Source organism: Diadema setosum, chromosome 3 (assembly GCF_964275005.1).
Source record: "Diadema setosum chromosome 3, eeDiaSeto1, whole genome shotgun sequence".
Classification (NCBI taxonomy): domain Eukaryota; kingdom Metazoa; phylum Echinodermata; class Echinoidea; order Diadematoida; family Diadematidae; genus Diadema; species Diadema setosum.
This window is the reverse complement of record NC_092687.1, coordinates 13,769,162-13,795,402: the sequence shown is the minus strand read 5'-3', so window position 1 is coordinate 13,795,402 and position 26,241 is coordinate 13,769,162. Positions and strand designations below refer to the sequence as shown.

The 26,241-nt window shown below is 40.1% G+C and overlaps 1 protein-coding gene across 1 annotated transcript in view; it reads left to right on the top strand.

Moving 5' to 3' along the window:
• Positions 1-12,389, top strand: part of LOC140246565 (uncharacterized) — a 28,791-nt gene extending 16,402 nt beyond the window's left edge. The window contains exons 11-17 of the mRNA XM_072325908.1: positions 187-5,087; positions 5,642-5,782; positions 7,154-7,305; positions 8,024-8,203; positions 9,656-9,847; positions 10,452-10,616; positions 12,088-12,389. Of these exons, the coding sequence (XP_072182009.1) occupies positions 187-5,087; positions 5,642-5,782; positions 7,154-7,305; positions 8,024-8,203; positions 9,656-9,847; positions 10,452-10,616; positions 12,088-12,301 (5,945 nt within the window). The 3' untranslated portion in view covers positions 12,302-12,389. The remainder of the gene's footprint in view (positions 1-186; positions 5,088-5,641; positions 5,783-7,153; positions 7,306-8,023; positions 8,204-9,655; positions 9,848-10,451; positions 10,617-12,087) is intronic.
• Positions 12,390-26,241: the final 13,852 nt, after the last annotated feature.

Below are 26,241 nucleotides of genomic sequence, written 5' to 3'. Positions count from 1 at the left end.
TAATTTGGAGTAATTGTCCAAAATAGATAGCTTGGCACAGTTGGTCTGTTGGCCTGTCTTCAAGGCAATGCATATTGTGTGTACCGGTATGTGTTTGCTTTTACATATTGGGGGATGAAATTGGGGAAAAGAAAGTCTGGAAGAAAATTGACGGGTGATATGATGTTTGTCCATTCCTTCCCACAGAACAAATGCACCTCGTACTTAACAGTCCAAGTCCCAATCCGGAATCTGCCAGTCTTTTCCCCAACTCAAAGCTGGTCCTGCCGCTGACGCCGTCCGCGGCTGCTGACGGACGCCCGCACCAGGAAACTATCTTCGAATTCGAGGACGAGGAGGAAAACGATGGCGATGCTGCTGAGGGAGATGCGGCTGTGGACAGTGAAAACAACTTGAGGATTGATTTGAGTGCCATGAACCATGAGGTGCAGCCCGCGCTGCCCCACCGCGCGATGTTTAACATCGAGGCTAGCCGTGTGAATGCTCTGAAGGAGAGTTCGGATTCTGGTCAAGGGTCGTCGAGGTCAACGGTTAGCCACACCTCTTCCTCTGCAAGCATCCTCACCTCAAGCCCCAGTCCTCAGCTGGAGGTGGACCGCAAAGAGGCGGCGAAGAATCGCTTGGGGATCAAGATGACGCCCTCGGCTACAAAGCTGCCTGAAGAGAAGGGCCCCCTCTTCCAGCGTGCCCAGACCAGGTTACCGAGTCTCGGGCGGTCGTCCCCCATGCGGCGGCAGACTTCGGGTCAGGGGTCCAAGCGTAAGACCAGTGAGGACTGTATTTCTGTGCTTTCCATGTCGTCTGTGCACGGACACATGTCGGAGATGGGAAACCCAAGTGAGAAGCAAGAATTTGCCGAAGCCCCAACATTCATTACGGAGATCGAAGCAAAGCCTGTGCAGATGAGAGTGACTGATGGTAGAACATCTGGTAAGCGCCGAATCTCCCTGGAGAATAACTCTGCCCTTGTAGATAGGAAAAGACAACCATCGGTGGCCACAGATCATAGAAGCTTGTCCAGAGCTACTCCAGCTGTCGACTCCAAGGTGAGCACCGTCTCTACCTCCAAATCTGTTGTACATTCCAACCTTGAAATGTCTGGTCAGGTGGACTCGGTGACAAGTCAGAGACTTTCTCTTGAAGAGGAACAGTCAGCAAAGGTCGCACCACTCTGTGCTGCTTCGGCCAAAGTCGCTCCGTTGTCATGTAATAGCAGGTCGTCGTCTGACCACAGAACAGTTCACGGGGAGAGTCCAGCTTCAAACAGGACTCTTTCAACAGTTGGTGGTTCTCAAGCTCCAGGCAACTGCACTTCACAAAACCAAAAACAACTCTTATCACATGGGACACGAGGGCCGGCCTCATCCTGTGTTCAAAGTGGAAGCAGTTCCTCTCTTCCAAGGTCCTCAAAGCGATCTCCCGGAACTCTTGAAGTCTTGCCCGTGGCAAAAGTTTCTGATTTAAACAGCGACAGGACTGGGAAACAACAGTCAAAAGAACATACTGTGGCTGACAGCAAAAGCAATCTTAAAAATCCAGATAAAAATTTGGATAAGGGTGTGTCAAGAGGAGCTGAAAATAAAGGGAAAGTTGATGAGGGACAGGCAGCGACAACTGGGCTTTATCCAGGAGTACAGTCACAAGGTGCAAGTGAGAAGGTGGCAGAGCAAAAGGACACTAAGTGTAAAGCATCGGCTGGACAGTCAAAAGTTGCTGCAATGATACAAAAAGTTCCAGGTGTGAAAACTTTGAGTGGAATATCATCAAACTCTGACAAAACAACCTCAAAGCTTGGGCAGAAAGCTAAAAGCTCTGGAAGAGAGAAAGCGGGGGACAAGAGTAAAAAAGAGACTTTGATGAAACCTAGTGGGAAGAGTGCAATCACTGTCAAGAGGGAGAGGACACCAGCAGCTGGTAAGAATACACCAAAAGTCAGGAAAAACCAGGGTAAGTCTAGCGAGAGGGGCAAGGGAGTTACAGGGGAGGAAGAGAAGATGGAGACGACATGGAGGATATCGTGCAATGATGAAAGTTCCTCTGAATCAGACTTTGAGAGTGGAACGCCGAGATTTGCAGGAACCACTCCCAGGAAGGGTCCCGCCACAAAGCAGTCCAAGGAGCAGAAGGGAAACAGAAGCACTGTTGCCGGAAGCAGAGTGGGCACCTTGCCTAAAGCCACCAAGACAGATCAGACGGAGGATCTCCTCGAGAGCAGTGAGGCTGAGGAGGTCCTTGAGGAAGTCATCTTCAGTGGAGAAGATGATGATAATGAAGCTGAGAGACTTAACGGGTTCAAGAGAGGAGGACCCAAACCTGACCACCGGATCAAGAAAGAATCGTCGATAGCTGGTAACAAGGAGAAAGGAGTCACCAAGAAGGCTGGAAGCAGCACAGCAACGACAGGCAGCAAAGAAGGCTTGGTAATAGTCCAGCAGAAGGTGCGGAAAGAGAAGGAAGTCGAAAAAGGGAAGATGGCCGTGAGGAGAGTCCAACCTGTTCCATCTGCAACAAATGCAGCTGTGAAAAAAGACACAAATGTAGAGCAACACGGCAGTACAAGCAAACCAAAATTGGAGCCGCCACCTGCCTCGACTAAACGAATCAAGGATACAAGAGGTAGCGTAGAAAAGTTGGCATTGCAAAAGGTTTCATCCCCGAGGTTGGAGCAGAAGAAAAAGGAAGAACAGAAAAGAGGTAATGCGACTCCAAGGAAAGGTCATGCTGCTTCAGCAAAAGGCGAACAGACTGTGAGCTTGACATCTCAGGGTAATCTAAAGGAAAATACTTTACAGAAATCTGGTGAGGGGAAGGGACAAGTATCAATTGAAAGCAAGCCAAATCCGTCATTACCTGATGTGACCAGTATAGGAAAGACTTCCGATGTGCCTGATGAAACATTCGAGAGCATGAGAGAAGTGGGAGAAGCTACAACTACAAGAATGGTTAATAGTCCACGCAGTGGTGATGATGCGATTGACAAAAAGGTAAAGAGTGAGCAAACACGAAGAGAAGAGAGTGGTCCTTCCAGCCAGAATCACATAGACCCTGCTGTCAAAGTCACTACGTCTGAGTTTGCAAAGGCTGAGACTGGCAAAAATATGGTGCTAAGCCCAACCAGCCCAAAGGAACCAAAGCCTGAGAGTACCTTTACCAGAGTCAGCAAGTATAAGTCACCAGACACATCCCCGCGGGAGGCAGGCAAGAACGCAACGGCCAGTCCCAAGGATAAAAGACCGATAAAGAACCCGATGGCAGCCAAACAGTCTCCCGTCATCATGGACATTGTGGAACTCTTCAAGTCTGCTGGGACATGCTCCTCGCCCAACGACCTGCGGATTGAGGTGCTGGGAAAGATCAAGAGCAGTGCTGTCTCCGTCAAGGAACCCGTGCGAAGACTTGTGAAAACAGTACCAAAGAAAGTGTCAGGTTCTGCACAGAGTTCTCCAGGGAAAGGTGGAAAAGGAAAAAGTAAGGAGAGGGTCGGAAGTGGAGGGAAGAGCAGAGGAAGAGGAGGAAGTGGAGGAAGGAAAGGAAGTGATGAGTCAAAGACAGGAATGAAAAAGTCCAAGAGATCTGCAGGCAAGGGGAAAGGGAAGAGAAAAGTGAAGGACACAGACTTAAAGCTGGTGCCTGAAGTCGACACCAATACAACAGCATTTATCTCAGGACAGGGATGGCATATCAAGACCACCCGAAATGAGGATGATGGCGATGTCATCGTCAGGGAAACACATCAAGAGGATGACTCATCTGGAGAGAACGATGAGCTCGATGTGCAGTTGAGTCCTCACCACTCCCTCAAGCTGGATGAACTCACCGTCATGAGGGAGATCTCCGTTGAGGAGAAGAAGAACATTGTCAACATCCTCAGCCCGCTGGAGCTCAATGCTCCGATGTTCATCCCAGACACCATGGGCACCATCAAGGAGTTTGCAGATTCGCTCAAGAGCACCTCCTCCTCAGAAATGAGTGGGCAAGCAAGGGGAGACGGGGGCGGAATCTCCAGAAAGAAAGGGAGTAAGAATGAGAATGATGAGACAGTGTTGAAAGACAGATCTGTCAATGAGAGTCAACTTGAGCATCAATTGGGAAAAGCCAGTTTGCAGCCACCCGTCACGCCATGTTCAGGGAGGTCCAGAGCCGGCGGAGAAAAGGAGGGCATGACTGCAGATCTGTCCGACTATGAAACCAATCCCGAGCTCCTGAAAGTCTTCAGGATAAAGGACCACTTTGAGACCCCCTCCCCTCGAGATTCTCGAAAGAGTTCCCTCAACTCTGACGAGGAGCAGATCAGGGAACGGCTGAATCTCATCTTGACGACCCGCCAGGACAGTAGTAGTGAGGGCACGGAAGGGAAGGAAGAGCAGCAATCCGCAGAAAGAAGGGAGGTGGGAAAGCCTCTTAGGAAGAAGCCACCCTTGCCAAAGCAGCTCCATGCACACCAGATCCAACCTTCCAAGAAACACAGTCCAAGGCAATCCAGCCACAAAGACTCTGCTTCCCAGTCAGCCAAGCAAGACTCACATGTGAATAGCGTGGTGCTGCCACCACCAGACCTCAACAACAAGTCGGAGGGAAGGCAGGAGGACACCCCGACTAAGGTTTCCTCAGAAAAGAGCAGCATTCTAGACTCAAAGACAAGTTCATCTTCTTCAATTGACAAGCACCGTGACCAGTCAATGGGTGATCCTTTACCCAATCAACAAGGTGAGGAAACTCTCCAGCCAGACAATCAAAGGAATGAAAATATTGAGGAACCCGGCGTGATTGATGAGGGCCAGGATGATGCAGAAGGCGAGGACCCCTTGACAAAGCATGTCCAAACCCTGACGGAGCAGACCCTCCAAGAACTGTCGAGTGCCATCGCCAGCTCCCAAGAGGACATCAACCGGTCGGTCATCCACACCCGTCCGCAGTCGATAGCCACTGCCCGCTCCCACAGGAGCCTGTCTCCGACCCCCAGGGAGGTCTCGGACCACCAGGAGAGAGACTTGGACGAGGCGGAGTTCCTGGATCAGAGCTTGGCGCTGTCCGAAGCCAGCAGTGAAGTCTTCAGAGATCTCATGGAGACAGGAGAGGTGAGCATAGTTTGTGGACTCACATTCTTTTTTGTGTGCTTAACTCTTTGTGTGCTTGAGAGCCGAGTGGGTCAGAAAAACTCCATACAGTTGTACACATTGTCTGAAGCCATTGTGCCAAAGTGTAAACTTATTCTGGAGTTCTGTGCGTATGTAAATCCATCACATCCAGGAGAGATTTTCCATGAAACATTTCATCTGGTCATCATTAACATGACCCCTCTGAAACATCCCGTGTTGAAGAAAGATTACAATCAGAGTAGGTTAAGTTCTTTAAATCTGCATGAAATCCGAGGGGAATACCTTGGTACAGTGTATGTGAAAAGATACCAACTGAAGAATCAATTTGAGAGTTAGCAATTGGGAGACTTTTGTTACTTTATAACAAAAATAAACAGTGGTGTATGATGAAAATAGAGCTCAATAAAAAGGGAAATTGCATTAACTCCTATGAAATGTACGTGGCTTTGCTGGGGTGACGAGACTTTATAGAGAGAATAATGAGGATTGAAGCTGAACCCTGTGTCTAATTGTTGGTCTTTTTCTAGGAAATTATGAGCCAGGGTGGGTCGGCTACGGTCTCTAGCATCGTCAGCAGCACGGATCGCAGCCTGAGCTCAAACACGAACCACTCGGAGTCAGAAGGGACGGAGCTGCTGCACTGGAAGAAAGGCAATCTCCTCGGTAAAGGAGCATTTGGCATGGTGAGTACCTTTTAGTCCCATGTATATACTTCTCTGTGTGTATTGGCCTTTGGCATGGTGAATGCCTCATTCCCAATATATTTACTTCTGTGAGTATACTGGTACTGTAAAAGTGGATATTTTTTGGCGAGTAATTTTTCGTGCTCAGTGCGTAAGATGGATTTCACATTTATTTAATTCTGCGGAATCAGGACATTAACTACTGGCACATACAGCATATGAATAATATTTGTGTGCATTTATTTTTTTACGCTAGCGTCTGGTTGTGCGAAATGCACAAAAATTTCCCCAGAGAAAATTTCCACTTTGACAGTACATGGGTCCCATATAGGCCCTTTAGATAGGCACTTTAAATGTTTGTGTTTTCTGTCCATGCAAAAGAGACTGATGTGTCAGGAGAAGCTCATAGTAGTGTTTTGTTTTTTTTTTCTGCAGAGGTAAAGGAGTTAAATTTACCATTCCAGCCATATGAGAGAATGCCAAGTAGTTTTCACCTTCAATTAATTTTTTTTCTGAATTGTTACCAAGCAGAAATAAAAATGCACAATTTGCATAACCTTCCCAGTACACTTACAGAATATGCTGAACAACTAGTATGATTGATATTAATTTTTGTCTTACTAGTGTTTGTTGTTCTTATCATTCTAATCTATTGTGTCGTTAACATTATCATTATGACTGTGAAGATGAGCATGATAATGGTACTGGCAATGATGATGATAATAACATCATAAACCCTGATGTTGCAAATAAGAGCTTTGATTCACACTTTCATTTCTTCCATCGTTGTGTCAATAAAAACTTGCATTACATTTGGGAATATATATATTCCAATCACATGACATTGTATACTTCAAGTGAAAGTCATTATTATCTAACTAATGGTCATCATCATCTTGGTATTTCAGTTGGTGTTATGATGAAAAATCCTACCTTCATGCCCAAATGACCCTGTTCTTCTGGTGATTCTTCTATCATTATTATTGTGAGCATCTGCTTGATTCAATATCGCCATTTTTGATATCAACGATGTTATCTGTTTCAGTGGTATTTCTGTATATAATGCCTTGGAGATTTTCTACCATTCAACCCAAGTAATCATATAGGCCTACTGGCAGCAAGAATTCTTCATTCATTTCCTCTGAAAGTTATTGATACTATCATTGTACATACCGGTGTGGTATTAGAAAAGCTTACAAATTACTCCAAGTTTATACCCATACTGACAGTTAACCTGTTGAGGATGAGTCCCGAGTATACTCGGGCAGGTGTACAAGAAATGCGTGTTGTAGCAAAATCAGCCTGTCCTCAACGGGTTAAAGTTCAAAGGTCATAGATCATTGCTGTCCCCTCCATTTTTTTCGCCTCCAGGTCTATCTCGGACTGACCAACACCGGTCAGCTCCTAGCGGTCAAGCAGGTGGAGCTGAGTGAGAGGGACCAAGAGAAAGCCAAACACCAATACCAGAAACTACAGGAGGAGGTACAGCTACTTAAGACACTCGCACACAAGAACATTGTCTGGTGAGTCGCTCAGTCCCACCCATTCATTTCTGTGTTCATGTGTGCAGCTACTAAAGACACTCGCACACAAGAACATAGTCAGGCGAGTTGCTCAGTCCAACCCATTCATTTTTGTGTCGGTGTGTGCAGCTCCTTTAGACACTCGCACACAAGAACATTGTCAGGTGAGTTGCTCAGTCCAACCCATTCATTTCTGTGTTGGTGTGTGCAGCTCATCAAGACACTCATATATAATTCTAAGGTGAGCCCCATGTTTTACAAGGTCCACTTTGTTTTGATTTGCTTTTTTGATATATCAGCCATTTCAACTCGATTTTCATCACATACACTTTTAATTCCTCTTAGAATTTTATGGTCTTTAACCCTGAAAAGACTTGATTAACCATGAAAAATGTTGAGGGGGCCCCCCCGGCCCCCTATGACGGTTCCCTCCCCCCCCCCCCCCCCCCCCGCAACCCATCAAAATAGCCCTGTCTTTTTAGGGTTTATATTTTATTTAAGTGGATTCTAATTACTGGTAATACTTTGCAAAAATTCTCTATCTCAAGCACAACTGTAAGACTCTGCACTATAATTGTGAAATAGTAGTGATTCCTATGACTATATAGGTGATGTTATGTTGTGAAACATTTGTAGCACCAGAGAAAAGTAAAAAAAAGTGCCACATAGAGAAGGAACGACTATAGATTACTAATTATGTTTTTCATCTTTGTCGCAGTTTCCTTGGCGTGTCGCTGGCGGAGAACATTGTCAACATCTTCATGCAGTACGTCCCCGGTGGCTCAATCGCGTCCCTCCTGGCACGGTTCGGCGCCCTCGAGGAGACCGTGTTCTGCCGCTACACCAAACAGATCTTGGAGGGCACGCAGTATCTCCATGAAAACGACGTCATTCACAGGTGAAAATCTGCTCATTCCACGCACGGTAATATACTTCGACCAAGATGTTCCGTGAAGGAAGTAGTTTCCATGGCGTAGTGAACATAAAAGTGCATGTATAGTGTATGGTTCACCATGTGAGTATAGAGCTGACCAGGTCTGTTGTGGATAGAGAAAGTAGAGGAGTAAAGTTTGTAGGGTAACAAAGAACGAGGGATATGAAAAAAGAGAAAGAGAGTAAAAAATGTCAGGGGAACATAGCAGAAAGATGAAATGAGAAGAACGGGAAAGCGTACTTGCCAACTCTACTGCATTTGGCTGTAGACTGCCGCTTTTGAGAAATTTCATCAGCAAATCACCGAAGGTAGTGTTGCTCGCGTAGGCAGCCTGTTTGTTGTCAACTGATATCTCAAATGAAAATGTTGGCAAGTATGAGAAAATGAAAGAGGTGATTCTTTCTTCAAAGTCCATAGAATAACTGTGGGTAGACCTAATGGTGATGAATGTCACTCTCTGCCTGTATACTCCAACCTATCGTATGAATCAACCTACTGTAAAACATGATATATTCACGGCATGAAATTTTCGCGAATTGGAGCCGACAGCCCTTTTCGTGTCATGAAATTTTCGCGAATTGCCACTGGTGTTCAATGCATGTAGTGTAGACAAAAACTTTCGCGTGCATTTTAATTTCGCGAATTTTGGCGCTCGCAAAATTCGCGAAATTAAAATGCACGCGAAAATTTCTCGTTTTACAGTATATGTGACGCGCTACAACAAAAGGATCCAAAAGTCGGGGGAGGACAATTTTTTGAAAATGGCACTGCATTATTCCATTACTCTTCTACGTTAATATCATAAATATAGCACAAATCATAAAAGTACTTGGTTGCGGAGATATCAATGATTTTATTAGTTCATGTCAAGTGCTCGAGGAAATCTGAGTTTCGAGAAAAGCGCAAGGGGAGGCGAGACAGTTTTCACCTCTCGACAATAGAAGGTATGCTCCTAGCGACCTCCACAATGCTAATTCAAGCTTAGCGCCAGCGGTCTATGCACGACCAATCAGTAATCAGGATGCCACGCACTGAACGATAAGATCACTCCAAATCACGCTAAATCAAAATCTTCGGACATGTTTCTGTTAGGTTGAAAGTCAGAAGATCATGGCCCAGAAAAACACTGATTTCTTGCCTTTCCTTTGATCATTTAGCTTCAAAATTTCAGCAGATGATAGACAAAACATCAGAATCCAAAATTATGCCAAAAACAAAAATCAAATTGTTTTGACCAATTTTGATGATGTGAGTTCAAACTTGATTTTCTCAGCTCAGCCGTCAGCGACTTTAGGATCCTTTTGTTGTAGCAAGTCACATATCTTATGAATCGAGGTCATAGAACTTGCATACCAGATTGCTGTCCACTTCCACACTCTAACCCGTCCCATGTAATTTCATGTTCGCTCACTGTAGGGACATCAAGGGGGCGAACATTATGCTGATGTCGAACGGCATCATCAAGCTGATCGACTTCGGCTGCGCCAAGCGTCTGTGCATCCAGCTGAGCCAGAGCCAGAACGTGCTGAGGTCGATGAGGGGAACCCCCTACTGGATGGCCCCTGAGGTGATCATGGAGACGGGCCATGGCAAGAAGTCCGACATCTGGTGAGATTTTACCGCTTCATGAAGAGATGGAATCTAATAAAAGTTTAGTCAGAATATCAAACAAAAGTTGGGTATCAGCCAATCAGAATTTAGTATTCAGAAATTTATCATCCATGGCAAGAAGTCGGACATCTGGTGAGATTGTTAGCACTTCATAAAAAGATCGGAATCAAATACATCTTTAGTCAGAATATGAAGCATAAGTTGAGTATCAGCCAATCAGAATTTAGTATTGAGAGAGTTGTTTGATTTTGAATTATTATTTTTTGCCGCATACATCCTTAGCTGTACCACGAATATAACATAATTTCTATTTTACTCTTTATGTGCCATAGTGTAAACCCCCTCTGTTCCAAATTATTCTGAGACAGCAATGTAGTCATACTTCGGGAAAATATTGCGTTGTATCTAATAAGAACAGCTGTTGAGAAAATGTCAAGCTTTGCCTTTGCCATAATATGCGAACTTGGCACGCTGTCAGTTGAGTCTTGCGTGGCACCTACAGAGTTAAATGGCATGAGTCTCACTAATCTACAATACAATAGACTTGTGATATCTTCATCGTTATTATCTCATATCATCTGTATGTAATGCCGCCCTCTAGGTCCATCGGCTGTACTGTCTTTGAGATGGCCACCCGCAAGCCCCCCTGGGCCGAGATGCCCCCCATGGCGGCCATCTTTGCCATCGGCTCCGGCGATCCCGTCCCCCAGCTTCCGGAGAAGTTCTCGGAGGAGGCGAGGGCATTTGTCAACGCTTGCCTGTCACGGTGAGATATGTTTGTGACCGAATAAAACAAAAAGCAGTCAAATATAAGGGGCCCCAATCCAGCCTTGGCAGCTATTAGTCCATCCAAACCGTTACTCCACTGAGGCATAGCAATGTGATTAATTTAAACAGAAAGGTCATGGTAACACAATGCGCCAATTTAGAGTTAGCTCATGGGCACATTGGTCCAAATGACCTTTCTGTTTTTCTCAAGCTGTTAGGAGCACTTCACCATTTCTTAGAGTGACATAATGCATAAGCTTTACATAGGAATATATGGAATTCATTAATATTGATCAAACAAAGAATGAATAGAGTGGATGACCAGAATAATCTGTGAACACTTGGAAAGCATCCATTGCATAATTTTGCATTGAATGTATTAACAATCTCTTTCTATTGATTCTGCCAAATACCACTATTTATAAGGATTACATGAATGATCATTACATCACAGATGCTTATCGTCGCCGGGGTGACAAGACCTTGTATCTCAAATTTTGGTGAAAATGACTTTTTTGCATTAGTGGTCAAATAATCGGTTAAGTGATGTCCTGTCCAAATCCCAGCTGTCTTACCCCGAAAATGAAGCCACCACGGTATGTCAAAGGAACGGCTATCCCATTCAGTATAGTGCTTTGGCCGCCATTTTTTTTGGCTCTCCTGAACATTTGACATTTTTGAGATACGAGGTCTTGTCGCCCCAGCGACGTTATCCCAGTGAATTCAAAAACCAACGTATCTGTTGGTACAAATGACCTTTTTTCTGCTCATGTACAAAGTGGAACTGCAAACTGGCTTGTAGGGATTTGTTAATCTCTCTTCAATTGACAATCATTTACCAGACATCTGTGTAAATTGGCAAGGAGTTAAAGTGACGTTCCAAATGATTTTCACAATTTCACATCATGTAGTAGTTAATTTTCTTTCTTTTTTTGGCAAACACTTCTTGACTAGTTGTTATGGTTATTCAAATCAGCAGATTGATGATGCCATGCTCTTACAATTTCCTATTCATTCCATTTGTGGAAATGAAAAAAATCTAATATTTTTGCTGGGTCTAAATATAAAACTTGCCACCCAAAATAAAAAAGAGAACATATATGTTAACTCTGGTATATTTTGGTGTAGGAATATGCTTTTACCTCTGATAGCTAGAAATAAGAATTTGTCAAAATTTCATTAAAAAGATGTGATGACATGACATTATCAACCTGCTCATTTGAATATTCATAAGGACTGGTTAAGAAATGTTTTCCAAGAAAGATGCCAAAGTCATATCTTCCTTATTTCTTATCTGATTTTTGTCATTCTTTGAAATATTCTGTAGGGATTTTTTTTCCCTTTATTGTTGGGATGGATTTCTTCTGTAAAGGAGAGTGGTTCCAACAAGGACTTTGTCATAATGGTAGTCGCCTGTATGTGTTACGGTATTGTTATATCTTCTGTTTGTGCGATATTTGTTACTGCAGTGATCAGAGCCAGCGGCCCGCGGCTTCCGATCTCCTAAAGCACGACTTCATCGGGCGTCGCAAGGAGCGGAGTCGGGCCAGCTACAAGACGCGCCTCTCCTCCTCCGCCATCGAGGACGGCCCCATCGTGTTCCGCGAGCAGCCCATCTCGCGCGACTCGTCGGACGCCCGCGGCCGCGGGAGGCGGAACTACGCCCCCGAGGAGTTCAGGTGATAGCGGCCAAACGTTTGACAGAAACTGCTGACGTACTTTGCAGCTGCTGCCATACATTTATGTTCTTCTTTGATCGCCTTTTGAGGTTTGCGGAGACAGACTTCCCTATGGGAACACAGCCAGTGTTTGTGGATGAGCTAGAGAGAATCTGCCGTCTCACATATCAAGCTGGATAGCTGACTGCATCGTTTTGGTGACAGAACGAGTGTAATATAAAAAATGTTTATATTATTTGTCATCATATCGTTATAACTTATACTATGATATGATCATCGTTAATGATATATCTCACCAAAACACGTCAAAATTGTACAATTGCATGAAATAAATCATGTTATAATTTTCCGAAGCATAAGGTGTAACTGGACCTTACGATGGAATTCTCAGTCTTCAATTAACACAAAGTTATGTGTTTTTAGAAGTTTTTTTTTTATGTTGCCAATTTGGGTATTCAGGAGTGAGGAGATTCAAAGTGAATTTCTATGATGAGAACTGGGCTCAGTGAGTTATGTCACATATTATGTGTGACACAGAATTGCCAATTTAATGAATTCAGTATTATCCCATCCCCCGGCGGGTGTAACACATTAACCAAACGTAGCAAAATCACTGATAGAGGATTTGTTAGCAGATAGATCGGCTAAGTCTTTGTCGCAATATCGTAGGACTGTTAGGAACTTCACATGTTGTATATGTGGAGAAAGACATAGACATGCTATTAATGATTATAGTTATTCAACAAATGCAACATTAAACTGCTGTGTTACACTTTGAGATTAAGCCTCTCGATGAAAAGAGGGATTTCTTTCTTTTTTTTAAAAAAGTATTCCTGTCAAATTTCACTCCGTCCATCTTGATGAAGTCTCTGAATTGCTGGCAGCCAAGATGCCTTTCATATCCTGCCTTTCTTGTGTGCCTGCATCGCGGCGTTGTATGTTTGCACAACGTCTAGAGTTGTTCTGTGTTACTAGAAGATGGGTGCTCTACGCAATCGGGGCTCGCTGATGAGAAGGTGACCGAGGCAAGAGTTCCATGAAATGTGAGGAACATTTTGTCAGCCTATTCCGAAGCCTTTAAATGTTCGAATGTCTTTCTAGCTGATTTATGCAAACGAACGTAATCAGTCCAGATTTCCAAATGTGCACCTTTGACTTTCATATTTCTGAGTCGCATCCAGTCATGAATGTTTCAGTCCAAAGTTTTCAATTCAGTTTTAGTTGTGAGTAGGATGATACTACTGTACAGTGATTCAAACTTTACAGTTTCATCTAAATGTTTAAAATTGGACTGAATTCAGGATGTGTAGAAAGTAGCTCCAGAAATGTCAAACTTGGTAACCCCTGTGTGCTAGTCAAGTGTCTTTTATCCAGATATTGTGACAATACCCCTTTGCCATGCAAAGTTCATGTCAAATTTATCGATGAAATCTAATGACTTGATTTGATATGGATGCAGACATTCCATATTTTCACTGTAGTTATATGAAATCTGTTTGTTGCCTTATTCAGGGGACTTATCACAGAAGACTTATCACAGAATTACAATGTACTGCATTTTCAATATGAATGTTATTGTCTTGTCACAATCCCAAGTGGATATTTCTTTTTATATTAATATTCTACAATTGAGAGCAATAAGCCGCGAAGACAGTGAGTTTCAGAGGTACATCAGCAGCTGATCACTGCCACTCAGCGACAAATGAATGGAAAACACCCCAAACAAGAAAGGAGATATGTCCAGCTTACGCATTACATAATGGATTCAGGGTCATAGGAGTTTATAGCCACTTGATGAGTTTTTAACTCTTTATGTGCCAAGCTCGCACGCCCGACTCAGTGGACGGCATGCCAACTTTGCATATTCTGCTAAGAGGCACAAACCTGCCTTATTGCCAAATACCATAGTAATGAAAGCATTTTCTGGCGTTTCCAATCCTGTCTCATGTAGCTCGCATTTTATGTGTTTTTTTTTTTTTTACTATCGAGCCATCTTCCCTACTGGATTTGCGAGTAGCTTCTATCTCTTTGTCACTGTTTTGTGTGCAAAAATTATGCCTCTACAATAATGTAGCTATAGTGGTCATTTGACAGAAAAAACAATTTGCCATACAATTTAAATCAAAGCAAAGCTTGGCATTTTCTCTACTGCATGACTCATTACATGTCAAGAGAACGAAAATCTATTATAAAGTTACATAGATTTGAAACACAGAATGTTTTCTCAAAGCATGACTATGTTGGTGTCTCCGAATAATGTGGCACACAGGGGGTTTACTCCATGGCACTTTAAAGACTCAAACATTGAGGTCTCCACAACAAGCTCAAAATTCTCAAAACTTAATTCCAAGTATGCAACAAAATATCTTGTCACATTTTTTTTTTTTTTTGCCAAACTAGGAGTACTCTGAGTGTATTCAAAATGTGTGTGGTTTTGTAAGAACATGTAGTAAGCTTGTGATATTTGTTGTGCATGCCAAATGAAAAAAAAAAATTACCTAACTAAGAATTAGTCTTTCTTCCTAAGTATCATTCTGTTGTCAAGAATGCAATGGAACAATATTCATTCTCTTTGGCCAGATTAGCTTGTGAGAACTTTGTAGACCTTGTCAGTTTTTGTGTGTAATCCTTTAGTGTGCTGAGACAATTAGCTGAACTTGCTGAGATTTTTCTGCAAGCATTCATGAATCCATCGAGTCTTGATTCGGTTGTAAAGTTAGCGAGCCCACTCTGGTGTAGCAGTGTGGCGCAGTCCAACGGGGAAGGCAATGTGACGCATTAAGCAGGGCTCGACACTAACCTCTTTCTATTCCCATTGAAATCTGTGAATTTCAAATGGGGAAAATGTAGAAAAGGAAGTGCAAACATTAATATTGAATTTCACCTGTCCGATAGGCCACCAAAATATAGCCTTAAAAAAAAAAAAAAAAAAAAAAAAAAAAATTGGTGGCCCAACCTACATCACCTTTGTTAATGTCAAGCCCTGCCATATGGATTAAGGGGATTAGATAATCTCTATCCATTGACTGTTAGTTTCAAGCCATCTGTGCCAATCGCTGTGAAAAGTACTGTTAACTTCATGGAGATTGTCCACCTTATATGTATTTTCTACTCTGAATGAATACAATATTTTCAAATGAATTCTTCCATTATCTGTCAGTCAGTCTATCTCTCTCTCTCTCTCTCTCTCTTTTATATATTCTACTAAATTATATGCAGTCTTTCAACTTTGCATGCAAAAGAATAACATTTCTAATTCTATGGTACACACAGCTGCATTGTGTAGGACAGGATGGGATAGCAATATACTCTCATTTTTTTTTCTTGAATACTGATCATGTACGACTTTTGGGTGATTTGTTTTTTTTTTTCTATCAAGATGATAGCATGTGGGCAATTTGAAACAAGATATGATAGAATTAAACTGAATGTTGAGCAATAATATATATTCTCAATTTTTTCAAGTGGATCACATACCATTTGGATTAATTTGTTGTTTTTTTCTATCTACTGTAGATGACATGTAGGAAAATTGAAACATTGATGATGCAACTGCTAGGAATTGATATGTGGTTTTATTTGAGCTCGTACTGTTGTACTGTGTGTATTTTGTGTATATTTAGGACCTTTTACTTGAGGCTAAAACCATTAAGTGGTTTGTCTTTGAGTATGCATGTTTCGATTGTCACTGGGTTGAAGCACTCGTGAAATGAACTTTAGATGGTGTCGATTCTCGATTCTGGTTCACAATAAGTGAGGTTGTTCCATCGAGAGAGTCTGCTCTTACTAGCGAGCCATGTCTGTTTTCCTGATAACACCGTGTTCTTATGGTAGATATATGTTACATAAACTCAATCTTTTTCCTTCATGTTTTTCTGTGGCTTATTTTTGTTTTGTTTTGGTTTTATTTTCAAAAAATGTCAGTTGACATGACTGTCTTCACCGAGCACTAGCTCGCTTATCCTTCAGTGAATTTCTCCCCAATGTTCATGTCTTTTTAGATGACACTTAGGCTATAATTGGATTGTGTCCTCCATTTTTTCAATGGTTGTCGGGATCACGCTTAAAAATTCAGTATAATTAAAAATTTGTTATCTATTTAAGGAGATAAATTGTGCAGGTTACCTTACACTAAAAAAAAGATTAGATATCAAACTTTGTAGATTTGTTGATTTTGCATGGGAAAAACAAAATTGAGACAGAGATATGAACTTTTATCTCCTCTATTACATTAACGATTGAAAAATCAGTTGATGAATTTTATGATATATAGGCTTTGATCATTCTGCAACTGGGCTCAACAATATTCTCTGACCAAGGAGATACTAGCCTAGTACCTCTTGCTCTTACCAAATATAGAGTTCAATGGACAAGAAAAGTTTTCATTCTGAAATATGAAATAGTAACAATGAATGATGCAATTATTTGTAATAGAAAACTATGCCATCAAACCAGAAGAATGTGGTTTGTATCCTTAGCGGGGTAACAGGATTTCTGTTCTGCTGTGATTCCTTCCTGAGACTTGTATTCCAGCAACAGTCTTCTACCACTCTGGTGATGTTCATGAACTTGCTTGGCTCCTCCATGCTGCCTCTGTCTTTCATATTTCATGTAAATATTACCGGCAATAATCATCTTTGTACAATATTTTGTGATTATTGGATTTTTTAAACTGTATTTGAGCTGAAGGTTGCAGTCACAGTGTGAAAAGAGTCCACAGAAATATAGTATTTCCATTTTTCTCTTAGCTCTCTAGTCCTTGATTTTTCTCCCTTTTTATTGAAATTGCAAGAAAAATGGGAAAAATTGTAAAACATTTTTTTTTTTTTTTCAGCTGTCATGAAAGTGTGTCAAAAGATGCGCAGAACATTTTTACATGGCCACACTGGGGCACATTTATATTTCTTGCAACGATGCAAAACTTTATTTCTTCAATTTTTGTTATGAATTATCATTTTTTTTTTCTCATAAATTGGCAATAATTGTTGGAATCCCATATCACCAGGTTCATGTACAATTTGAATTTGGTGTTTGGGATTAGTTCTTTGTTACTGTATTTTGTTTTGTTTTGTTGTGTTTGCTGTCATGCAGATCAAAATAGATTATAAATGTGTGTACCTATCTGTACAATATTCAACAACATTCATCTTTAAAAAAACTGATGTTTCAGCTAATTTCTCAAAGACGAAATTATTTCCTCTCAGCGTATCTCTCAGTAAATGCATGTACTGAAAAAAGACCGCTATGTAGCCAGAGAATCTTTTTCTTTGTATGGCACAACGTGCTATCCTGCTTGATACTGTTTGCCAACTATTAGCCATTCACCAAGAAGTCGGTATAATTCATATTATTTTTCTTGGTTCTGGTCAACTGTGATATTTTCACTAACTGTCGTACAGCAAACTTTTCGACTATTGTAGAACAAGGTATACACCTCGAGACACGTGCCAAGTTTCATGTAAACCACCATGTACTAGTACTTGATTAATAAAATCTATATGAGACTCTCTAAAGTTCGGATGCCATATCAGCACTTACTGGTTAAGTTCAGGGCAAATTTAGGAATCACCAAAGAGGGTTAGAAACTGTAATGTGAATGTACTGAACCAAGTTGCGAGCGTAATGATATGTTTTTTCCTTCATTTTCTACAATCCTCCCTTGTCAACAAGTGCTGTTGTTGTAATTTTCTTTTTCTTTCTTGTAGTTTTCACCTCAGTCAAGCTGCAGGCTTAAACATAACATTTTTAGTAACCACATTTTGACATTCTCTGCAACATTTCTTATCACATTATTACAGTTAGTGCTCAAGGCAGCGGCTGTCCAACAGCCAATCAATTCTGAGCATTTGGGCTGTTGCTATGGTAACTGCAGGTATCTAAACCGACCGTCGAACCACGTGTTAGAATCCCATTCATACGAGGTCAAGCTATGCATTTTGAAATGTTCACCCAATGCATGATATATGTTATAATATCCTGCATGAAATTAGAAGACTAAGTATTGATCAGCCCATTTGATACATAATTCATTTTGCTGCAGGAAATTTTGTTTATAAGTGTGTTTATTTTTTTATTTCAGACTTTCCTACTAAATTGAGTATTTGTCATGTCTTGCCAGAAGTATTCTCTCTGATATTTCATCTGTCTTGTTCCCCAGTGGGGACGAGTCTTTTGTCCAAAATGTCAGTGGTTTACATCGTGTTTTATTTTATCTTCTATCTTCTTTATATTGTTGGCTGAAAACCAGAAGGGCTTTATCACAATTGTGGAGGCTATTGAGGTATTGGTATCATGTTGTAGAGCTTGGTCTCCTTCTACATTGTGATGTCACTTTGTCACTTTTAAAGGGGAAGGCTAGTAACTGATCAGTGGGAATCAGTGGAAATGCAGGGAGATGATTGTTCCAATCCTTGTGGGAGCCATTCAAGAGGACATTATATATCTATTGCTGTGTGAAAATTATTTGCTTCAGAATGGTCTCATATTCAAGTCATGTGCAGTTTAATGTTTTCGGGTTGGCATGCCTGGTCAGTGACGGGGCATTAAGCTGCACATTACTTGAATATGAGACCGTTCTGAAGTAAATAATTTTTACACAACCATAATGTACTCTTAAATGAATCCCACAAGGATTGGAACAATCATCCCCCAACATTTGCACTGATTGCCACTGATCAGTTACTAGCCTTCCCCTTTAAATCATTTTCAGACAAAAAATGTTTTGAATTAAAATCACAAGGGCAGTATTTTACTCGATATTTGGAACATTGCTTATAAATCTACCGATTTTTAATTAGATAAACTGTTCACTTCATGAAGATTGATTATTTCGTTTTAATTTATAATCAAATCTTAGAATGCGATGATGCCCTTCCAGTTCTCATCTGTGACAATATGTTAATTTTGTGGCTCTCTGCCACAAACTTGACCTAGTTAGTTGATTTTTATTTTTCTTTAATGTAGAGAGAAATGTTTTTGGAGATTTTTGTCATTTTATGTTGAGACATTTTGACACATCACACGATGTCTCAGAGACATTAGCTAAATGTTTAGGTGGAGAATGCAGTCGTACATACGGTACAATAATTTATGTCCTTTTTAACAACTGTTTGCAAACGCAGAGTATGGATGCAGTTCTTAAGGAGGTTCCATTCTATGCAGTGACACTGAAGAATACATTTTATTCCTCTTATCGTAGAATTTGTTTTCTATTTCGTACACCATTCCACCTTCTGTTATTTGGATCATGATCCTTTTAACAGATTCGTCACTATGATATGAAAAGTTAATAATGATAAAAAAAAGTAGAAGTACTCGATACGCAATGAAAAAGATGCATAGCTCAGTGTAGATGCGCACTTTCATGACAGCAAGATAACTCGGAGTCTAGAAGGTCTGTTCAAGCTTTCAGGTGTAGCAGTCAGTTTAACTATCAGACTTAAAATCTACCCCCAAAAAGGGAATGATTGAATACAATTTGATCATTTATGTCCCTTCCTCCATAAGTCAAGGAAATATAAGAAAGAGACTACAGATTCTAGTACTGCTTTTAATGCAAGATTTTGCCAATGTCACTTGTATAGTAAACTAATGGTATTTGTCAACTAAAAACAGGCATTGCAAAATGAGTTTTTATTTTGTTTCATATCATTATTTTGTTTTTAGCTGTCAATTGTTGTGTATTTATGTTTTAGGTTTAGTATGAAAATGGCTGGAAATTACATTTTCTAGCCACATAGTAATATATTCCATGTGTGTTCCTGTGTTTTTTCTTAACAGATGTAATATATTTGGTACATTTTTGCCAACTGATGCTAAGAATGACATCACCTGAATTTCCTTCTTGTCTGTCTTTGTTTTTATTGTTTGTTTGTTTGTTTTTTATTAATATTGCTCTGAATAAGGCTTGACTTTGTTTGTAGCAGGGATGTATCTGTCAATATTTGCATGTACATAATTATGAATTTTCAATTGTTATTAAGGCGGCATGATATCATCCCTCCATCTTTTAGCATTACAGAATTACTGAATTTTTGTATGATTTTAAGTTGTCGTACCGCCGAACACTATTTTTCTGTATATAATTTTGTATCACGTGTTTGTGTAGATAAAAAAAAAGTGTGACAAACTATAGTGCCATTTTCATGCCCCATTTTTCTCCTTTTTTACATGTGTGTGGATTTTGCATAAAAAAGGAACTATGCGAATAAAACATACAAAGACGTAAATCTTGTCGGAATGGTGTTTGATATGATTCAGCATGCATTAGTAGTCACGTTATACATGTTAAGTTCTACTCTGCTGACGTAACATGCATAGTTTACATTACTGTTGCCATTATTATAAGAAACATTTTTTTTTTTTTTGTTCCATTGGATCTAGCAGGAATCTTCTTTCAATACTGAACATTGAGGCCAAAATAAGGTCTTTTCATAGAAAAGACTCAATTGTGTGCGAAACGATTTGAAGCAACTACTTGTAATGTGGTGGCCCACGCAATTTATTTTTCAGTTTTAAAGTACATGTGCTATACAGTAGTTGAGAGAAGACGAGAACATGGAAGAGATGTATAGTTGTTTATATATAATTATATATACGTGTGCACTCAGCAAAAAAAAAAAGGAAAGTAAACATTTTTTGATGAAATGATAAATATCAATGAAGTATGTACCATATTAAAGGTAATTCAATTTGCTATCAACATACTAGATCAAAAAGTTGCATGCGTGAACACATTCGTTTTTGTTTTCCAAGCCACAAAAGTAAAAATCGAAAAATTGAACAAGTTGTCATTCATGCGTAAATGCTCTTCCATGAAACAATAAAAACAAATGAAACATTTAACCAAATAACCAACATGAATTCAGTTGCAATATATATATAAGAAAGAGCCTCAAGTACGCCATGGATCCAACGATTTTGTAAACGCTGGATCCATGGCGTACTTGAGACTCTTTCTTCTAAACGGATTACAACATTCGAAGTCCAACACGTGGAAAGTTCAAAGATGAACATATATGTATATATATATATATATATATATATATATATATATATATATCCCTAGTTGGCACCTTAGGGAGACATATTGGGGGGAAGTGTCTTCATTAGGGAGACAACTGGTCATTAAGGAGACAATTTTCGTGTCTCCATTGCGTAAATTGCTATTGAACATGTATTTTAAAATTTGCATATAAAACAAATGGAAATGTCTTCCAAATGACCCATCTAGGAGTATATATATATATACCTATGATCTTTAGAGCCCTAAATATCAATAAAGGATAAAAATAATGGAAGAAAATGAAGAATATTCTGTTAAATCCAGTTCAAATGATACAAGAGAACAAGCAATTTTGACAAAAGAGGTAGGATTTTGCATTGATTTCTAAAATTATTTCTTGAATTTGTCTTATGATTTTTTAAATAATGAATTGAAATAAAGATATTATGTTGACTTAATTATCTTTATGCCCTTAGTACCCTTGTCATTTGAAATAATAGTTGTCAGAAATTCTTATTTTCCCCTTTAGTTTCACATTTTGATTTTCTTTGAGGTTGTAAAAAGATAAAGAGAACGTAAACAATTTTTTATTTTACTCTGTTTCTCGTTGTGTTAAAGTGGCTTTCATTATTTTTAACTTCAATGGTATTTGTAAATGAAGGACAACATGTCGATTTTTACATTAATTGCCTTGGATGGCAAAACGAATGTGATCACTCATGCCTTAAGTTTCGCTTTATATTGACCTAGTAGGTTGATATTCAACTGAATTACCTTTAATATTGTACATATTACATTGATTTTCATCAAAATCTTCTGTGAAAATTATGAACGAAAAAAGTGTTTACTTTCCGTTTTTGATGAGTGATTTGTATATGATATATAGATATATTTGGCAGGAGTGGGGAGTTTGCAGTTATGGTCGAGACATGTTCGCACAAATTATAATTTCAAAAAAGTGTAACAATGTATTTGAAAATCTCTATAATCTCCCCGAATAAATCTGATGTCCTTACCTTGTGCAGGTTTCGGTGTAGATTGCATACACTACCAGTAATTAAAAAAAAAAAAATCGATTTAATACGAACGCATTGTAATATCCTGGCAGTGCGCACTCTCTGCTAGTCATTTCACTTTGATATTTTGGGTTTCCCATGTGTATTGTGCCAAAGGGAGAGACGTCTGCATCTGGGCCTTATAAGAGTTCTATAAAATTAGGTTCCCGAGTACCTTACACATGACAGAACTTTTCGATACTAAAAGCATTCTTAGGCTGAAAAACTTTATAGGAAGATCAACAACAACAGCAACAACAACAAACAAACAAACAAACGAACGCACACGCACACATACGCACGACATCACACATCCATGCAAATACTCTTACTTTCAGAGCAAACTAGCACACTGAATGAAATCACATGCACCCGATATGAAAACAAACGGTCATCAATGTTATTTTCCCTCAGAGGGAATACATTTTGTTACCAACCACCAGCCCTTAATAAAAGGAAAGTTCTCCAAGCGATAAAACGAAACTTGTAGAATATTCATATGAGATTCAGCATACAGTAGGAAACACAACGGTTATATCCTGATATGAGCCTTTAAAATGAATACTAGCTGTAAACATTTCCACCGTGGCATTTATATATATCTACAAAAAATAATGCTCGTTTCTTTCTTTCTTTCTGTTTTATTTTGCGTAACTTTGCTTTATTTTGGTATGTTTACATTTTCAAGCGACTTAGATGCCCCTGAGGTACAACTATAATATAATATTATATTCATTTTGATTAATATATAGTACACAATGCTGTATTTTTCCTCAATGTCATACTTTTTTGTCGGAAGGATGTGCTTAGAAACATCAGTGTTAAGGGCTATACGAATGTTATTCATTATCATTATCATTATCATTATAGTTAAATGTCATCGTTATTATCATTGTCATCAAATCTCTCTATTGCTCATAAGAACTGTATGGTTTCGAACCTCACCAAGGTCAAGATTAGTCGGTTTAGTCAGCAGCTGATCCTCATCCTCTTGGTCTCTAACCCATCTGCATGACTTTGGGTAACCTCTGATACTGATGACATATCTTAAAGCCTAATGCCAAAAATAACGTAGCCGAAAGCTTGTCATCATCGTTCACGGTCAGTCCAAGCAAGTACCCTGTGAGGGATAAACCTGAAATACCCTCTCATACTCAGGGCTATTCAGCGGCTCAACGGTAACAAATAAAGTACTAGTAGAACTAGATGTGCTCAGCTCATGGAATAGGCGATGAAGATATGGAATGCCAGTGTTACATATTGTATTCTAGTATAAGCTACATAATTCGTCGTGCGCATGGCAGATTGTCGTTAGCGCGCTTCCCTGCGCCTGGCAGATTGTCGTTACAGCGTGGGAGTGCGCATGGCAGATTGTCGTTAGGGTGTGGGAGTGCGCGTAGGGTTAACAACATTCTGCCACGCGCACGGAAGTGCTCTAACAACAATCTGCCATGCGCACGGAAGCGCGCTAACGACAATCTGCCATGCGCACGACGAATTATCAATCTATTATGGAGAAAGTCATGTCCATCCGCATGTAGCCTCTGTCTTTGTAAGAGCTGCAGGTCCTGCGAAAAAAGGAGCACAAACAGTGACACAAGTATTCTAACCAAATTATATAATCGTTGTGTGTGTGTGTGTTTGTTTGTTTGTGTGTGTGTGTGTGTGTGTGTGTGTGTGTGTGTTTCTGAAAGCATTTTACAGTTGGATTTTGAACATGCAACAGAATAAATCACAGGGACTTGTTGCGTGGTATTTCCTTACGTGAAAACATGTAGGCCCTATTTGACCTTCACTACATTTGACCTTTATTTACAATACTTGCATTTTTATGGCAAGTCAACATCCTAGGGTTTTCTGCTGATTAGACACGTAATCCATAAGTATTCCTCTGTACTCTGGTGTCAGATATTAACATTGTGTCCCACTGGAAAGCCCACCTCCCAATACAATATGCAATTCTAGGTATAGTATAACAAGGTAAAAGAAGACTTCTACGCGGGCACATCAAATCGGTCGAGTTTAGAATCTTATCAATGTGATTAGTCAATTTTCATGCATTGTTTGTTTGATTTTTTTTTTTTTAAACTGACCCATAGTGAGCCATGTTTGTAGGCGTAGCGGAAGCCCTTAACCACCCGTTAACGATCGCCCCGTCACTGTACAGGCATGCTAACCTGGAAACATTGAACTGCACATTATTTAAGTATGAGACCATTCTGAAGCAAATAATTTTCACACAACAATAGATATATAATGTACTGTTAAACGAATCCCAAAAGGGTCCCCCAGCATTCCCACTGATTCCAGTGATCAGTTACTAGCCATCCCCTTTTAACTACAGGACTCTTAATCATCGCATTGCAAAGTAAAAACACACCTGAAAATTACTTTGTTGTGCATCGAACGCCTGCGTCTTCGATATGGCGGCAATTGTGGACTCCTATTCCCCTGTTGCCACAACCAAAGATATCCCTTTCTACTCCGATACATGCCACGGTATCAAGCCAAATGTTACCAGTACCTTCTCCAAAGGCGGCAAACTTAAGTGCTTCTTCAGCGCCTGGAAAACCAAGACTTCTGCAGACAACGCCCGCATCGGTGATATCCCAAAAGTCATCGCACACAGTTCCCCAGGCTCCCTTCGCATAAACTTCGACTCGTCCTTCATTTGCGGCACTTCCACCAACGAGTCGAACTAGATAAACGGAGATTGCATTTTGAAGTCTTTAAAACCATGACAAGATTAATGAATTTATCATAATAATTTTTTAACGTGTTCAATTCCAATGCTATTCAGATTTTTCTTCACGCTTCTAATAAAATTTCCTTTAAGTTAAAGAATATTAGTAATTAAGACATTAAAAAGTGTAAGCTTCTGATATTGAAGCGTTTACAGATTGCAATCAGACTGCAATCGGCTAACTCTGTTCTTACCTGCAGGATTACACCTTACTCCAACATATTGGGAATAGTAGCAGTAGCTGACTCCGATTCCAACTCTGTGGCCACAATCGAAAATGCTCGTTTCTGTTCCAGCGCATGACAGGTCATCAAACAAAGTGTGACCGATGCCTCGTCCAAAGTGGGCATTACCGAATGCTTCTTCAAATCAGCGCCTGGAAAACCAAGGCTTCTGCAGACAACCCTAGCTTCGGTTATATTCCAGTTGTCATCGCATATATTCTCCAAGTTTCCGTCGTGGTAAACTTCCACCGACTAGACGAACTAGACAGAGGAAAGGAAAGTTAGCAACCATAAAAAATTCATATCAAGAGGTACCATACAAAACAAAAAAACTTATATCACTTTGTTATATTTTCTAAATTACTTTCGTCCAATGTCCAGATAGTACTTCCAAAAGAACGGCGCGTGGATGTAATTGCATATTCATAAATACATATTGATGACGAGAAATTACGTCTTTTTGTGACGTGTGAATCTCGTCAGATGTGGATATGACGTGAAATCTTTGTCGTTTTGTAACGTATCACGTAACATAATTATATACATATATATATATATATATATATATATATATATATGCGCGGCGAACAACTAACAAGATAATAATTTACCCCTTATACAACTTTCTTTCGACGTATAAATCACGCCATAACCGACGTTCTGTTAACACGAAATCAACCTATTACAACGTACACAATTGTGTTAGCGACGTAGAGATATCGTGAAACATCTACATCTACATCTACATATCTACATCTTTTAGCGTCTTGTTTAACTGCCGTGTTGCAAAAGCATGACCACGTGGATAACGCCTCTATTTGCTACAAGAAAAGTAATATTTGATACCATTTTCGTACTCATATCTACTTTGTATCTATCTACATGAAGATGGACCAATAAAGCTTTCGCACTATAGGT